Source organism: Aulonocara sp. 'chitande type north' Nkhata Bay, linkage group LG17, assembly GCF_057382095.1.
Source record: "Aulonocara sp. 'chitande type north' Nkhata Bay isolate Kocher_YH1m ecotype deep benthic linkage group LG17, A_spYH_male_GT1.1, whole genome shotgun sequence".
In the NCBI taxonomy this organism is placed as follows: domain Eukaryota; kingdom Metazoa; phylum Chordata; class Actinopteri; order Cichliformes; family Cichlidae; genus Aulonocara; species Aulonocara sp. 'chitande type north' Nkhata Bay.
In genome coordinates this window covers 16,224,194-16,241,516 of record NC_141360.1, presented here as the reverse complement: position 1 = coordinate 16,241,516, position 17,323 = coordinate 16,224,194, and the positions used below count along the sequence as shown (strand labels likewise).

Here is a 17,323-nt window from a genome sequence, read left to right as displayed (position 1 = left end):
CTTTTGGGGATTTATTCAAAATTGAATGGCACAGTGAACCAGCATGGCTACCACAGCATCCTGCAGCAACATCCCATTTCTGTTTAGTTGGACCATCATTTATGTTTTAACAGGACAATGACCCCAAACACACCTCCAGGCTGTGTTAGGGCTATTTACCAAGAAGTAGAGTGATGGAGTGCTGCGCCAGATGGCCCGGTCTCCTCAGTCACCTGACCTAAGCCCAATTGAGATGGTTTAGGATGAGATGGACTGCAGAGTGAAGGCCAAAGGGCCAACAAGTGCTCAGCATCTCTGTGAACTCCTTCAAGACTGTTGGAAAACCATTTCAGGTGACTTCCTCATGAAGCTCATCGAGAGAACGCCAAGTGTGCAAAGCAGTAATCAAAGCAAAGGGAGAAGACGTGTCCAAACTTCTGACTGGTAGTATATAGTGAAAAACTTATTTTGGAATGTAATTCTCTTTCTTCCCATGTTTCAGAGGCCTTTTTGTGTTCCGCATCACTGTCTTTGGCTTTTTTGTAGATGTTCAGTTAGACCCTGTCAGCATGCGTTCTGCTAACTTGTAGGTTGTTCTTTGATGCTTGTGTTCCCCACTCCACCTCCACCCCATCACCTACCCACCATATATATCTCAATCCTTTCTATCTTCTCTTTAATTTTTCAACTCCACAGGAAGTGCCTTTGAGGTGAAGCAGCACCAATTCTTCACAGATCTGGACTGGAACAGCCTGCTAAGACAGAAAGCCGAGTTCATCCCCCAACTGGAGTCAGAGGATGACACCAGTTACTTTGACAGTATGTCTGCCAGTGCCTTACAGAGATTGTTCACTGTTTGAAAGTCATGTAGTCTCGTCACAACCAACATGTGTCTGTCTCAGCTCGTTCTGATCGCTACCACCACGTGGATTCAGAGGAGGAGGACGATACCAATGATGAAGAACACGTGGAGATACGACAATTCTCCTCCTGTTCGCCTCGCTTCAGCAAGGTACACATTGACTCATCCATGTCTTGTACTTTTAAATCAGCTGGATCTTTATTTGGAAGGTTATGCTCAGTAAATAAGCCAAAACCCTCAAATGACAGATATCAGTGAAATAAATGACCTTTTGATAATTTAATATTAGATACTAACATATTTTTGATTGTTTTAGTGTGTTTGAACTGATACACTTGGAGGATATTCTTAATGCCAGGGCAGCTTACCATTTGATCCTGAGGACCATCAAAGATTTTGGCATTGCATATATATTCAGAGTCAGAAAGGATTAAGAGTCTCTGCTCTAAAGATGATGTCTGATGCAGAGAAATGTTTTTATAGGTGTACAGCAGCATGGAACGTTTGTCTCTGCATGAGGAAAAGAGGACACCTCCTCCCACCAAACGCAGCCTCAGTGAGGAGGGAGGAGATCGCATCGACAGCCTGAGTGGACTCAAGTCCAGAGATCGATCTTGGATGGTGGGATCTCCGGAGATGTGAGTTCATTTACAAAAAAGACAACAGATATTTCCGAGCAGACATGTCTGTGCAAATCCACATTGGGTATTTGTGGGTGAGCTGTGGGGTTGTGTGGTCTTGTTGACAAAAACCCGCGTGGGCCCCGGGCCTGCTCATGGTCCATAGCAGTTTTGCCCTTTTGTGGCTCCAGTAGGGAACCCCACACATAAACAATGGGCATACTGTGGGTATGTCCCACTGTCGTCCAGTTGGGCCCCACATTTCATGCCAGTTCTTGCGGCCACAGTAGGCTGTGGGCCATATGTATTTACCCAAATTTCCCCTGCATGCCCCAAGTGAGCATGTTTGCTGGTTTATGTACTTTTTGCTTTATTTCTAGTTAAAAATTATGATGATGATGATGTTTTCAGCTTTATTTAGTAGCTGTTCATGTGTTTGTTCTGTCCTGTCCTTCACCTTTACAGCCTGCGGAAGCGTTTGTCAGTCTCTGAGTCTTCCCACACAGAGAGTGATTCAAGCCCACCCCTGACAGTCAGGAGACGCTGCTGCTCTGCTATCATTGAGATGCCGCGCTTTGCTATCTCTTCAGAGGAGGAAGGAGGCCAAGGGCAAGGTAAAGAAAGGCTAGCTCTGATAAACTGAAATAACCAAATTTCAGGGCAAAACTGTCCTTCAGCACAGTCTACAAACAACTGCCTACAAGTTGTTGCTGAAGTTTTTAATTTTTACCAGTTCCTGCATTTACCTGCCACAAAATCCCCCAGTTTCTTCTGATAAATATGCTGTATCTGTCATGCTCTTTCATGTGCATGTCCAGTACACATAGCACAGCGAGTAGCTTAGCCCAAAAGAAGTTATTCATAAATGTTTTATTTATTTATTTTTAAAAAAAGATGTAATAAGATATAATAAGTTGTAACTTATTTGTGCCTCTAATTTGCTGATTTCTAAGGTGCACTTGGAAGTCGAAAGAGTCCCAGCCTGCTTGGCCCAAATGCAGTCAGGGGCCTGCGATGTGATGAGCTGCCCCTCGCCATCCCAGAGCTTCCAGTGGAAAGAGAGCTGAAGCTCGACGAGTCTCCCACCACACCAAGCTCCACCTCCAGCCAACTGAGCAAAGCCACACTCACTCGTCAGTGTAGTTTAAACACCTTATATACTAAGATAAAAATGTTAATGCTAATAGTACTAATGTGGTTTGTTGTTTTTAGGGGGATTAAATGGGTCACATGAAAAAGTTACAAATGTGAAGATGAATATGAACGAAAAAGATTGTTTCCACATCTTTTAAAGCTTTCAGGTCTGACCTAATTTGCTACTTTTGGTGTTATTCCTCAATTTTCCTATGTGAATACAGCAGGCAGTTCAGGCGATGCGTGCGAACGTGCCAACAGCAGTAACGGTGGTGCCAGCGGAGGTGCCAAAGCTGCAGCAGACAGCGACTCTCCCTCCATTCCAAAGGCCATCAGTGACCTGGCAGCTCGTAGGGCTCGCCATCGCATGCTGTCTGGAGATGCAGACAGACACGCAACGACCAGGCCGCTCAACAAGGTCATCAAGTCGGCCTCGGCTACAACGCTGTCGCTGATGATTCCTACAGGTGCTTTCAAACATTCAAAAAATTAGGTTCTTAAAACCAAAAAGACAACATGAACAGCATTAACTTGGTCATAGTATTTTGAATTATTGTGGACAGCTGCTGTCCTTTGCACTAGAGTAGAATGAATCTGCAACCATGCTACATGAAATCAGGTATAATCTGTCATGTTTTGTTCTTTGTGTGGTTTTTGTGTTTTGTTTTGGGTTTTTTATTTTGTTTTTTTGTTTTTTGAAAGACCATCATGGCGCCTCGCCATTGGCCAGCCCGATGTCTCCCCACTCACTGTCATCCAATCCATCATCACGAGACTCTTCACCAAGCCGGGACCTGTCTCCAGCTGTGACTAATGTCAAACCTGCCATCATCATCCACAGAGCTGGAAAGAAGTATGGCTTTACTCTGAGAGCCATCCGAGTGTACATGGGTGACTCTGACATCTACACTGTACATCACATGGTCTGGGTGAGTGTCGCACCAGATTTAGTAATGATACTGATGATAAGTACCATATGTTTAAAAGAAAAACCAAACTGGTGACAGCAGATAGCTGCCCCTGACTGATTCTGGTCTTCCCTAAGGCTTCTTCCTGTTAAAAGGGAGTTGTTTTCTCCCTGCTGTCACCAGGTTTTTGCTCATTAACTTTTTGTCTGATTGCTGGGCTTTATTTTCAAATACTGCAGGGTCTTGACCTATACCATAAAGTGTGTTAAGACGACTGTTGTTGTAAATTTGTGATATATATTGAGTTAAAAACAGTGGACTATAGGACAAAAGGATAAAGCTAAAGCTACACCGGGTGTATAAAATGTCAGTTAAATACAGAATGTAATGATTTGTAAGACATTGCTTTTAAGGATATGAAGGAAAGTAAACTTGATAAAATACATCAAGTAAAACAAACACATCAGCAGATGAATGGCTACTCATTTTTGAAACTGCCAGCAGGACATTTAAAAATAGTTGTGGCAGGGACACATTTAGGCTTGTTTGGTAATTCTCTCTTTAAGTGAAATTCTGTAAGTGTTTGGAAACTGAGAAGAGCAAATGAAGTTGTTCTGAAAGCTAAATGTTTTCCATTTTCTTACTTGATAGAACATTTCAGGTGTTCAACATTTAGTGCCCCCCTTTATTGTGTTTGTCTTTATAAATGTTTGTAGTCGACAGGTCCGGGCTGCAGGCAGGCCAGTTTTGCATCTGCAGCTTTATTACAATATAGTCATAAAGTCATGTTTGTGTTGATGAAATAAACAAGGTCTTCCTTGAAAGGTAAAATGCATTGCTTCAAAATCTGTATACATTGCAGTGGCCTTCACAGATGTGAGAAACTACCCATCCTATGTGCACTAATGTACCCCAACTGGCTTTCAGCTGCTTGCAGATAACAAGCTTGGTCTGTCTCTGCTACAGGACAGACCAAGTTTTCATTGATGAGAGCTCAGGATAGTTTTGAACTTTTCCTCTTAAATTGGCGTGGGCTCAGAGAAGGTAGCTCCTTTTCTGGATCGTATTTGTTTGTTGTGTGCATAGCAGAGTTTTAACTAACGTTTGTGGATGCAGCTGCTATTTTCACCGAGATATCTGAAAACACAATTTGTATCAGATTTAACAATAAAAAATATTTTTTTTGTTTTAAGCTGTTAAACTATTTGGCCAAACTGTCTTTCATGTGTGGTAGCTCTTTCCCCATTATCACTTTGTTTTAACAGATGTCTGTGAAAGGACTCTGTAATAGTATCACTGTGTTTGCAGGTTTCTTGTTGTTTGACAGAAGGTGGCAGTAATAGTACTTTTTTCGTTCACTTTCTCCCTCCTCTTTTTTTTCCCTTACACTCGTCTAACTCTCTGCTCACTGCCAGCATGTGGAGGAAGGGGGACCGGCCCACGAGGCAGGGCTCAGAGAGGGTGACCTGATCACCCATGTTAATGGGGAGCCGGTCCATGGCCTGGTTCACACAGAGGTAGTGGAGCTTATTCTAAAGGTACGGGATCACAACCTTTTGTACTCACTAAAGTAACTTTTTCAGCGGACAGCAAAAACATCAGTCTTCTCCTTCTGTTTGTGTTCTTTCTGTTTAAATCGATTCTTTGCAAAATAAAGATATGATTCAAGCTGATAAAAATTCTGTGACCTTGCATGTGGTAACAGAATTTTACACCTTGCATGTGTATGAGTTGAGAAGTCAGACCTTTCGACTTCTCAGCTCATACACACAACTTTAAATGTTTTGTAAAGATATCTTTTTCTGAAAGTAAGAAATGTTTCTATTGCTTGGTCGTCACTCAGAGTGGTGCCAAAGTGTCCATCTCTGCAACCCCGTTTGAGAACACGTCCATCAAAGTCGGCCCTGCTCGAAAGACTACCCACAAATCCAAGATGGCAAGACGAAATAAGAAAACCAAGAACAAGGAGGGACAGGACAGGTGGGAAATATACACACACAAGTCGAGCAATAACAAGCGTGCTTGTGCAAAGAATTCTTGAACAATCTTGTTGGACAGTTGGACTTGTTTCAGTTTGTTGAAAACATTTCACCTCTGATCCAAGAGGATCAGAGGTGATCTTTGGTTTAAAAACAGTCCCAGAACAGGGATGTTGCGACAATGACAGTGGGACTCTTCACCTTTTGCCCTTTGATCAGTGGTTGTTGATCAATGGTCGTGACAATTTGCATATTAATGATCAATGAACTGACCTCACAGCCCATTGTTCGTCAGTGGTGCTAGTTTCAGTCATTGTGCAAATGTACTGTTTATAAGATTGGGGAAACCTGCAGTCTGCTGAGACTGAAGAAGTCACTTGGATGAGTGACAAAATGTTTCTCCCACTGAAAACACTACGTCCAGATGAGCAGAATCCACCTTTTGGAATTTACTTACCAGGATGATCCAGCATGGATCAATGCTTCTTACCTTTTGCTTTTTTATAACTAAAAATCAGGTTGGATGAGAGTTTAAATGTCTTCAAACATAAAGAAGTCCACTTACCTCCTCTTTAAGCTCCTAAGACCATGACTTTTATGACTGAGAACCTACACAGACAGTTCTTGATCAATTAATTGTTTCACCTCCCACAGTAAGAAGAGGACATCTCTTTTCCGGAAAATCACCAAACAGGCATCTCTCCTCCACACTAGCCGCAGTCTGTCCTCTTTAAACCGCTCACTGTCATCAGGGGAAAGTGGCCCCGGCTCACCAACACACAATCTGTCACCTCGGAGCCCAACACAGGGCTACAGGTCCACGCCAGACTCCACGCATTCAGGTGAGACACACATTTGGATAGATTTTTGTTTTTTGTTTTTAAATCTGTGTGTGTATGTCTGTTTTTTGTTTTGTTTTTTTACATGTGCAAAACACACATTCAAAATAAAACGAATCATATTTGGTATATCTCCGCTACATTATTGTTCTTCCTTTATACCCCACAGTGGGTGGGAACTCTTCCCAGAGCAGTTCACCCAGCTCGAGCGTCCCAAACTCTCCAGCAAGCTCCGGCCACATTCGACCCAGCTCCTTACATGGACTTGCACCAAAGCTCCAGCGCCAGTACCGCTCCCCTCGGCGCAAGTCAGCTGGCAACATTCCCCTCTCCCCTCTGGCCCGTACACCTTCTCCCACCCCTCAGAGCAGCTCTCCTCAGCGCTCTCCTTCACCACTCTCCAGCCACACTCTTGGCCAGTCTGCCATGGGTCAGTCATTCCCTGTGAAGCTCCACTCCTCTCCTCCTCTGGTGAGGCAGATATCCAGACCCAAGAGTGCAGAGCCTCCACGTTCTCCGCTCCTCAAGAGGGTGCAGTCAGCTGAGAAACTAGCAGCCTCTCTCACTAACTCTCCTTCATCTTCGGGCATGGCAGCAGCAGCAGAAAAGAAGCTGGCAGTTGGAGCAGCTGTGGGGAGCCGTAAACACAGCCTGGACATCTCGCATTCTGAGTTTAAGAAGGAGATTCTGCAGAGGGAGCCGAGCTTACAGAGCCTCCAGGTAGATACTGCCTTCACACAAAGTTGGGTCTAACACATAATCAACAAAATAATCATAATAATGAGAGTTTGTTTAGGACATGCAAGTATTATGGTTCTTACATTTGGAAATACATCTGTTGTGGGGGAGATAAAAAGTTTTTATTTTGATATAACAAATAGGCAATGAGATCCAAAATGTAAAGAAGAAGTCTTCGTGTGTGTGTGTGTGTGTGTGTGTGTGTGTGTGTGTGTGTGTGTAGGACTTATTGTTCCCAAATGGTAACTAAGTTAAAGCTAAAATAAAATGTGTGTAAACTGGTGATGAAATGTTGTAGCTCTACTGAGCTTTGCTTCTTCTGTGGGGTTTCAGATGACTTTTTTTTCTTAGACACAAGCAGAGAAAGTTTTATTGCAGAGTTTGTATTATATACCAGCACAGTCAAGCCCGTAACCTAGTTTAGCTTTCCCCAAAACACATTATTGTTGAACACAGCACATTGCAGAAATCGATTAAATTCTAACAGTGGAATCCACAACACTGTCAGTTTTTAGCTTCCCAGACAGCAGATCTCAGGATAGGTAACGGTTCTCTTCACTGTGCAAAGAGTGGGATTTTCAGAATGGTGAGTGCTTTAACAAGGATATTCTGTGTCTGTTTGCTTATTGACCACTAGGAGTCATCCAGCGAGGGTCTGCTGTCTTCAGCAGGACGCGGCGTGGAGAAAGGCAGTCTGCACAAACACTCTTCTTCATCCAGGAAGTTAGGGCGGCAGGAAGGAGATGGCACACTCGGTGTGGTGTCTGGCTCGCTGGGTCTGTCAGCAGGGAAGAGCAAGCTGAAGGACAAACTGTCAGCCATCAGGCAAGACAGAGCTGAGCGAAGAGAGTCTCTGCAGAAGCAAGATGCCATCCATGAGGTGGATTCATCTGAGGATGAGACAGACGAAGGCTCAGAGGACAGCCAGGATGGACGCAGGGGGAATATGTCCACTCCACCTCCTCTTCTGAGACCCACCACTGTGAGAACAGGTCCTGGAGGCACGCTGCCATCCCTTTGCCTCTCCCCCTGCACTCCTCATGCTACATTCAGTCATACAGGGCCCTCTCAGGTAGGCAGACCCAGCCACTCGCACACTTTACCACCTGTTGCAGAGACTAAGCCCAGTCAGACTCCCTGCTCTCAAGGGTCAACAGATGGAAGCTTGGCCTCGTCCACAGAGGACGATGCAAGACGAGAGAGGAAGGTTCTAGAGCCCAGCAGTACAACAAATACCATTCAGGGTCCCCTTCCTTTTTCCACACCAGGCAGTGCATTCATCTCAGTTAGCAAGGACACTTTTATTAAGCCAGCTCCTCCAAAAGACTCAAAGACTGTCATGGGAAAGACTGTACCATCAGAACCCAGAGCAGATGGCCAAATGATCGACAGATCCAGAATCACCACTCCCTGTACAGAGAGCTCCACAGGTACTCCAAAGACCACAGACTCCAAGACCACCACAAGTACTGCAGAGTGCCAAACCACTGACACCCGCGATACTGCTCGCACTTCTTGCTCATCTCCAGGCATCCCTAAGGAGAAGAAGGAGGCTGACAATCGGAGACTGTGTGCAGCTGCTGCTGCTGCAAGTCTCTGCACCTCACCTTCATCCTCTTCCAGCTCTAATTCAAGTTCAGGATCCCCAGTTCCCCCTTCTGAAAGTGGGGTTGACAAAGTTGTGTCCCAGCTCGCAACAGTAGCTAAAAGTGTTCTGGGTCCAGTCAAATTCAACACCAAGGAGCAGAAACCATCCAGAGGTGGCGCCTCAGAAGTCCCACCTGCTGACCCTGTCCCTTTCCCCTCCAAACAGGTCCCGACCCTTCAGTCACCTCAACTCTCCCCAAACAGGCAGAAAACTCAATGCGTTGCTTCACCAACCACCACCAACCACATGAGACCAGCCAAATTGACCACCCCAGCTTCTCACCCTCGATCCTGCACAGATGTTCCAGAAAGGCATGCATCAGAGTCTGCAGGCAGAGACAACACTGCCACCTCTGCATTTGCACAGAGGTTCGGTACAACAGCAGCAGCAGCAGCAGCAGCTCAGTCCACTCTTAGCACAGCCCCACCCACTTCTGCAGCAACTGAGCCTCAGCGCAAGAGGTCAGACCCCCAGACGACGACAGCTACCACTGCTGCCTCGCAACAAGACAAAGCAACCAGCAAGAAGACGTAGCAGCAAACCTACCACAGTACCAGAATAAAACATAAAGATCACAGGGCTCAGTGTTGGCTCCAAGTTTTAAAACTTTGAAAAACTGCATGTTCGGGGAAAAAACACATTTACAACATCACACTAATCAGAAAGCAAAGTAAACGCACAGCAGGAGAGCTGAGAAGCAGAGCCAGATGTGATAGTCCCAGCTTTAATCCAGCTGTTCTGTGCTCTTTATGATTATCTTATGTTCATGTGAGTTCTTGCTTGACAGAATATGATGAGGAGTTTGGGGGTCTTTGCTTTTCTGCAAACATATAAGGGGCTAGAAACACAGTACTGCTCAGCAGTCCAAGGAGACACTACTTTAAAAAGTACACACACACACACGCGCACAGCTTTTCCACTCCTCTTGTGCTGCCTCATTATCTCACCTTGATGTCGAGCAGAGCCTCCACACATGTTCCTCGAAGAGATCAGGACGTGCCTTACTTAACGCACTCCTCTTTCTCCCTCTTTTCTATTCCTATTCACATCCCTCCTTTCTGAGCATCCACTTATGATTGACAGAAAGTTGTATCTGAGCAATAAAGTGCAACATTATATTTAGTAAACTGTTTAAATGCATTATAGAATTGTTAGTAAGAGTCAAGCATCGTCATTGTACATGCAGCACCCAGCGAAATAGGCCAAATTCTGCTCTCACTGTGCTCCCTGTTGATCCAACACTGTCGGTCTTCAGGACCCTCTGGGTCTGCTTCACCCTTTGCAGCCGACTGAACGTCTCTGAAACTTTTATTCTGTTATTGCACAGCAAACTGTGCACCTGCTGGACATTTTGCAGAGTTCATCGTTTTCCTGGATTATCCTCTGTTCCCAGTGTTTTTAATAGTTTTATTTCTATCATGCGCGGCTAAGTTTTTTAGTTTGTTTTTGTTGTTTTTTTAACTTTAAAACTGCTTAAAATAAGAGCATCTAATAAATAAAATGAAAACTTGCAGTGGTTTTTGCTGACTTTCTGACACGGCTGTTGTACAGCAGCGTTGGCTCGCACTGAGTGAAGTATCGGAGGAACAGGACAGGAATGCGGCCAAGTCAGTGTCTCTTCAGTGTTTGAACTAATCATTTTCACATAGTCTAAGCCCTGAAATGTCCTGATTTCCAGCAGATGGAAACTAGCACATTTAGGGTGAAGTACAGGATTTGTACAAATACTGAAATATTGTCTCTCCCCTCTTGTTTTACCAGATATATTCATCCATACATTGTGTCAGTTTTAGATGATTACCTTTTCAATACATGTATTCTTTACAAGGATTGTGCCGTACTCATAATTTGTTGCAGGTTTTCCGATGTCCTTTAACTGTCTTGACCCCATAATCAGTGTTTGAGTATTTTATATGATGTGGGATCAGGTTTTAGGAATGGGGAAACCCTGGACACTGCTATTTATAGATGTCAGCGGCTGTCCCATTAGGCCCTTGCTCTTTCAAAATGGACAGTGGATCTCACCCATTGTGGTATAACTGTGATCCTCCAGCTCCATTTTTATTTTTCTGTTCTGTGCAAAGAAACAGGGAGACAGATTTAGTGAGTGGTCCTGGTGGTGAGATAGGATTGTAGATTGCCGCTGTACGGCACTGCAGATGCAAAGGATTTGATCACGTGCCTGACTTTTATTGACTCAGTCGTCTACAAAAACCTAATTTAGTTATACCAGAATTCAATTAAAGCAGAAACGCTCAGATGCACCATTTAAAACAAAAGAATTCCAGTGGATGTAAAGTAACATGACCAGTTTTCACCTGAAACCCTGCTCTGCTGGGTCTCCATTCAGTTATTTTTGGCCCCCGTCTGCCTCTGAAGGCTGCACTGCTTTTATTTGGTATCAGGACCAACTCGCTGTGTTCATCCTGTAAAGTTTTCTTTCTGTATGACACGAGTAGGAATCTGTGCATGATCGTCTGTGTAGAATATTTCAAAGTATGTTGTGTTTTATACACTGTTTGCGTGGGTGTGTGTCCAGAATTCCCTGCAGCCTACCCGTGTATGTGTGCTGGGCTGTCGACATGTCTGTGTCAGTCATGAGGCTCTGCACGAAGCGTTGATCTCGCATGATTGGGAAGAAAGGCAAACTGTCACTGAAAGGAGAGCCGGTCTGGATGTTTGACCACTGATTCTGAGAGCTACTACTGTTTTTGCAGGTCAAAGCAAAAACTGCAATTAGCTTGTTTAATTCAGTGATTTCAGTGTTTTTTGTTTTTCATTTACACTTTAATGACGAACTGATTTGATCCTTAGTAATTTTAGTTTGATCTTTCAAAGTGAGCTCAAAGCACACAAAGCCCAACCCACAGGATGGCCTCTTCTCGTGTGTTTAAAGTGTTTTGTGTCTGGTGTGGAGCTTGTTTCACTGCAGGGGGAGCAGCAGAGTTCATTCGTTTCAGTTTGCATATTAAGGACACTGTAAAAGTGACTTTGACAGTGACTGTGGTAATCTGTATTATGTTTACATGTTGATTATGTTTGTTTGTGTATATGTGTTGGGGGGTGGGAGTGTCAATGGAACTTCTAACAGGCTAGGATGATTATCAGCAAGGTGAGCATAATGTGATAGGTTCATATTGTGTCATGTGACGAAGAGTTTGCAAATGATGGCGATTCAGCACATTTCTCTGCTGTCTGTGGGTTTGTCTGTGGAACGCATCAGTGGCACGGAGCCGTTCCCCTCTGAGGATCAGAGCGCTCTGGCCGATCTGACGAGAGTCGGGGAGTTAATAACTTTTTGTACATCATCAAACTTGAACAGTTTAGTGTCAATGAGATTATCCGACCATACTGGATGTTGTTTATACACACAGTCCAAACCTTTTGGTTCTTTCTGTTGCATTATCAAGATAATGGTGTTGGGAGAGAGAATAGCCTGGAGCAGAAATCATTCTGTGGGCAGATTTTTAACCACTGATTAATTTTTAGAGCAAGTGAGCACGTGATTGTAAGCATGTGTAAAGATTTGAGCCCAAAAACTGTTCTGTCTGTGGACTGAAGCAAGAAACGAGTAGTTGGATTTATTTTAACTGTGTTCTCAGTTTTGGATTTTTCTGTTTACAGAAAAACTGGAACTAGAGTAGAGTCCGTTTCAACAGCATGTTTTCATGTATCCTTATTAAAAATCTACGTTATATATCAACTAACAAATGGTGACCAATATCAGTCAAATGTGAGTACTGCCGCCTCACAAATCTGCAAAAACGGTCTTTGGCAAAGACTGTATTCCAATTCCAATTAACAAACTTACGTGGATTTGACCTCATGGGTCATCTGAAAGCTAGCATTCACCAATAGGCATCAAAGTGAGGTTGGTGCTGGCAAGGAGCAAGCTCATTTTGCTATGATTGCAAACACAAATGTTGTAGTTTCATCATTTGTAAACCCCCACAGATGATAACCGTGTTGAGATTCCAGACCACAAAATATAAGTGTGCTCTACAACTTCTGTTCTCATGCGGCACTTTTGTTCTCGATTGACCTCCACAGATCGAACTGAGTATACTGACCTGCTTATGGTGTCCCACGCTTCGTCCCAAGTCCTGGGATCGATTAACAAATGGAATTATGATTTAGTCACTGAAGAGCTTCCCTACGCTTCTGACTCACAAGCATCACAAGGATCGACGAGCTTTTACTGTGAGGCATATAGATGATTTAAACATGTGACTGTGGGTATGATGAGGTACGAGGAGAAGCGTTATTATTACCACTGAACCACCACGTCATGAGATTCAGTGCTGTTTCAACGTACATCCGTTAAACTGATATTAAGGGATTGTGTTGGCTCTGTAAAGCAAGAAAAATACTTTTATTGCCTCGAGTCTTGTAGACAAGAGCAGTATCTCCACGCTTTGTGTTGTCTTGTAGGAGTGATGAAGATGAGAAAGAAGATTTAGCTGTGTATTGTAAAAGCTTCAGAAAAGGTTTAAGAGGGAGAGATGGGGGGAAAAAACATTGCTAGAATAAAAACCAGTGCAATATCTTTTTATTTTTTATTGTGGTAAAAGCATGTTGTTGTCAATGTTACCTTGCAACAGTAATAAAGTTTCTTTTCATACTCTACGCTTGCGTTGTGCACTGATTGATTGTGTTTTTACAATTTGCTCTCTTTTATGTGGTGCATCACGCTTTTTACATTAAGTCAGATTTTTAGGGAGAGTTCTTCCACTGAACACATAAAGTCACATCCAATAAATGACAACTGACCCCAGGTTTAAACAATGCCTCAAGCTGCTGACAACAGCTACACTGCAAAAAGGTCTCTTAAGTTATTTTGTGGCTGAGTCCTCAGAAGAAAATTCCTTTTTTGTGTTTGTTAAATGAAATCATTTAACTTGTTTCTAACAAATTTCACTAAATTGCTGATTACTTTTAGAAACAAAGGGGAAAAAAATAGGTGGGTAATGTCATTGATCTTGAACTTGTATAACATTCAAACCACTGACAGGTGAAGTGAATGAGATTGATTGTCTGGTGCCAAGAGATGGAATTCATTAGACAGCAAGTGAAGAGTCAGTTCTTGAAGTTTGGAAGTAATGGGCAGTAAGTAATGAAGGGCCTGACTTTACTGTGATGACCTGGACAACAGAAACCTGAGGCTTCAAAATGTTAACAAGCCAACTGATGATGTCATGGCCACTTCATCCTTCTGTTATAGTCTGTCTGTGATGCAGTCAAAACAAGCAAAATTAATTCTATTTTGAAAAGAAAATACTTTTTTTACTTTCCTAAGTTTTTAAAGCTTTTGCTACTGATAAAACTCCCGTGACCATTTTTTAAAAAATGTCAACAGTTAATTATTTACCAAATTAATTAATTAAATAAGGGGAAGGTGTTTTTTTTTTAATTTGTCGACTATAAAAGTTTCTGGTTTTTGAAGCTTTTTTTAAACAGTTTAAAACAAATTAATAAAAAGATTGTAATTTCTGTTAATTAGCGAAACCTTTCATGTCTATAATTATAGGCAAGTCTACAATGACCTACTTGTGCTTAGTAGTTGTAGTTTAACATATTTATTTCTTAGAATCTTAACCCAAAGAGTCGTGCTGACTCTCAGATTTCTTTCAGCAACCTTTGTCTATCAAATTCTGCACACAGACAGAATTGGGAATTTTACTGGTCAATAGTCTGGCCCACTTACGATTAAAGGGACTCAATGTAATCCATCAAGGTTATGTTGAAATTGTGGTGAGTGTAGTTATAGTGTTTTAATCTTTTACATACTAAATTAGCAGGTATGTGTTTCTCTGCATCCCATTTATGGAGTCTTTGTTCACCAAGCTAGCAAATAATTTACACTCTGCCTTTTATCCTTTGTTGGTCACTTCTGGCTCCAAAAAATAGCCACATGGTGGCAGGCCCAACATTAACCGTGGAGATTCACAATACAAAATGTACAAATGTGTGGCATGTCTGCTGTATTGGTCTTTAATTTAAAGTCTATGTCCAGGGGTGCTCATAAGTGGTCCGCAGGTGCGCATTCGCTGTCAAAATAAAAGACGCGCACCAGATAAGAAGTTGCAACGCGCGTTTGCGTACATATAAAAGGCACTGTTTTTGTCCGCTAGAGTGGGATTTTCACGGCATATTCTGCACCACATCTCTGTGCGTTCATTATTCGTTTGAAGCCAGCTCACCTCGGCAACCATTTTTCCGAGAATACGTGCTTCTTTTGCGGTTCGGACTCCTGACATTTCTTTGGTGGTGGAGGAACACCAAAGTAATTGCTTAAAGGAGCTTGCTTTTTCAACATCTTTAAGAGTTCTAAACAAACGTCTGTCCTTCTCCTGAAAATCTTATTTACGCAAACGCGCGTTGCAACTTCTTATCTGGTGCGTGTCTTTTATTTTGACAGCGAATGCGCACCTGCGGACCACTCATGTGCAGCCCTGGCTGTGGATGAACCTGAGAAAACGTGCAGTGACTTGAATCAACAAAGTTTTAGACAGAACTGAGTTTTTTTTTGTTTTTTTTTACAGTGTATCACATTTTTGTTCACTGGGGTGAGAGTAGCTTTTCCCGCTTCACATAAACATGTTAAATTACCCCCTCTATTCTCAGTCTCCATGCCAGCCAGTTGATTCCCAGTCATTCTTTCTCCTCAAGTCCTGGTGTGTATCTAGAGACCAAGAGTGAGCAGGAAAGTGGCAGTAAATTATCTGTAAACTCATTTTGCCAGCAGTTTATCAGTAAAGTGGCTTCATCCACTCAGTTAAGCTGTGGTTTTACCGCATCGAGCTCCCTAATAGGGCTTGAAATGGCCCGATCGGCTATGGATGTGTACCTAATCTCACTCTGTCTCTGTGGGAAATTTCAGACATTTTAATGTTCAAAGGAGACAGCTTCACCTGGCCTTGGAATGCTTTTGTAGAGGGTAATGACTAATCTGCGATGGGTTGCAGGGCTTCAACAATTTGAGGCAGAAACTGCCACAGAATGGATCTCCATTTGCTTTCCTCTATGCTAACACAGCCTCTTGCTAAAGGACCTCAGTCTCCCGCCAGTAGAGTGAGGTCAAGGGTTGCACCGCCTGATTTAAACACCACCTACCACTGCATTGTGGGATAATTGGGTCCCTTTCCCCCCTCCTGCCTCAATCTCCTTCACGATCTTGATTCCAAAGGAAGCTGACGGAACAGAGGAGAGAGAAATGGCCCCTTTCAGTCATCACTAGACATGCTAAGTGGATGGAGGTACACATAGTCGAGAGAAGCTCTGACAGCAGGAAAATGGTGTCCTGCACACACACACGAAAATGCAGCAGTAGTGACAGGCAGTGATGAATTGCCAGCTTCAACCTACGCTGACACAACTCGACATGAGTTAGAAAATTCATTCCAGGTTGCCAGAGAGGGAGACGGAGACAAGGATAGCCAGGGGAATGTGAACAGAAGGAAACAAGCCCCAAATATACTGACTTCCTGTGTCCAGTCAGGCATAGGATGCCCTCAGGTTTTCAATGAATAAAATAATGATTTATTTAATAATCTCCAAAAAGTTGATTCTGTTCATCTGGATGTAGCGCTTTCTGTGGGAGAAACGTTTCACCATTAGTCCAAGTGACCTCAGTCTATTTAATAATCTATGAAAAATAAAAGAGGAATTATACATTTTTCTAAATTAACTATTAATCAAATGAAAGGGGGGGGGAGACTCATTTTGAGTCCCCTAACTCTAACACTTGAGATAAAATGGATCTGTGGGAAGGAGTGTAGTGACCCCTCAGTTATCATTACTCTACTCTTAATCTCTTTGCTGCCCTATGGGGCAAGGCATTAGAGGCAAAGGCTAGGAAGGTGAGATTCAGAAATCAAACCCACCTGCTGCTGAACCACCTGCAAGTCTTCATGCTAAGGGAGTAAACCTTGTCAGAAAATCCAGCGTGAACCCAAAAAAAGCAGTTTTAGAGTTCATCTGACTGTCTTATGGAAAGTCCTACCATCCAACATGTGCTGTGAAGGATTTATTGGAATCTTAACAAATTTGCTGAAATGGAGAAAAGCATACTCACGAAACTATATGCATCAGAAAACAAAGAAAATATATACAATCTGAGAATGCAGCACCAGCAACTGTATAGTTCAGTTAACTCAAACTACATACATTCAGCAGCCACTTTATAGGTACATCTGCTGATCTACTGGGATTTTCCCACACAACCAACTCTAGAGTTTACAACAAATTGTCTCAAAAAGAGAAACTAGAGAATCTAGTGAGTGGTGGTTCTCTTGGTGAAAATGGCTTGCTGATGTCAGAGAAGACTATATTGACCTGCAAAGAAGGCAACAGTAGCTCAGCCACTTTTTACAAACAAGGTATGCAGAACAGCATCTGTCTGCCTTCCTTTGTGTCCGTCTCTAAAGTAATGGCAATCATGTTAATGATATAGGGCTATGGAGGGAAAACAAAATCTGTTAATCATTAATATACAAGAAATTTCAGTTTCCATTTCAATTTCAGAGCTCATCACAGTACCTTTAGTGAAAGTTGTAAATGATAAATAGTATTCTGTGACAGTGGACTCATCAGTGTGGTGTTTGATATTGTTGACCA

The 17,323-nt window shown here is 42.9% G+C and overlaps 1 protein-coding gene across 10 annotated transcripts in view; it reads left to right on the top strand.

Moving 5' to 3' along the window:
* mast2 (microtubule associated serine/threonine kinase 2) overlaps positions 1-13,333 on the top strand; it is a 147,072-nt gene extending 133,739 nt beyond the window's left edge. For 9 of the 10 annotated variants that reach the window (XM_086270163.1, XM_086270167.1, XM_086270166.1 and 6 more), the window contains 12 exons: positions 676-798; positions 882-991; positions 1,325-1,479; positions 1,927-2,075; positions 2,415-2,594; positions 2,820-3,062; positions 3,298-3,524; positions 4,919-5,041; positions 5,347-5,483; positions 6,137-6,324; positions 6,491-7,041; positions 7,697-13,333. In XM_086270163.1, the coding sequence (XP_086126289.1) occupies positions 676-798; positions 882-991; positions 1,325-1,479; positions 1,927-2,075; positions 2,415-2,594; positions 2,820-3,062; positions 3,298-3,524; positions 4,919-5,041; positions 5,347-5,483; positions 6,137-6,324; positions 6,491-7,041; positions 7,697-9,241 (3,731 nt within the window). In that variant the 3' untranslated portion in view covers positions 9,242-13,333. The remainder of the gene's footprint in view (positions 1-675; positions 799-881; positions 992-1,324; positions 1,480-1,926; positions 2,076-2,414; positions 2,595-2,819; positions 3,063-3,297; positions 3,525-4,918; positions 5,042-5,346; positions 5,484-6,136; positions 6,325-6,490; positions 7,042-7,696) is intronic. The other variant, XM_086270164.1, reaches the window with a different exon arrangement.
* The last annotated feature ends 3,990 nt before the right edge of the window (positions 13,334-17,323 follow it).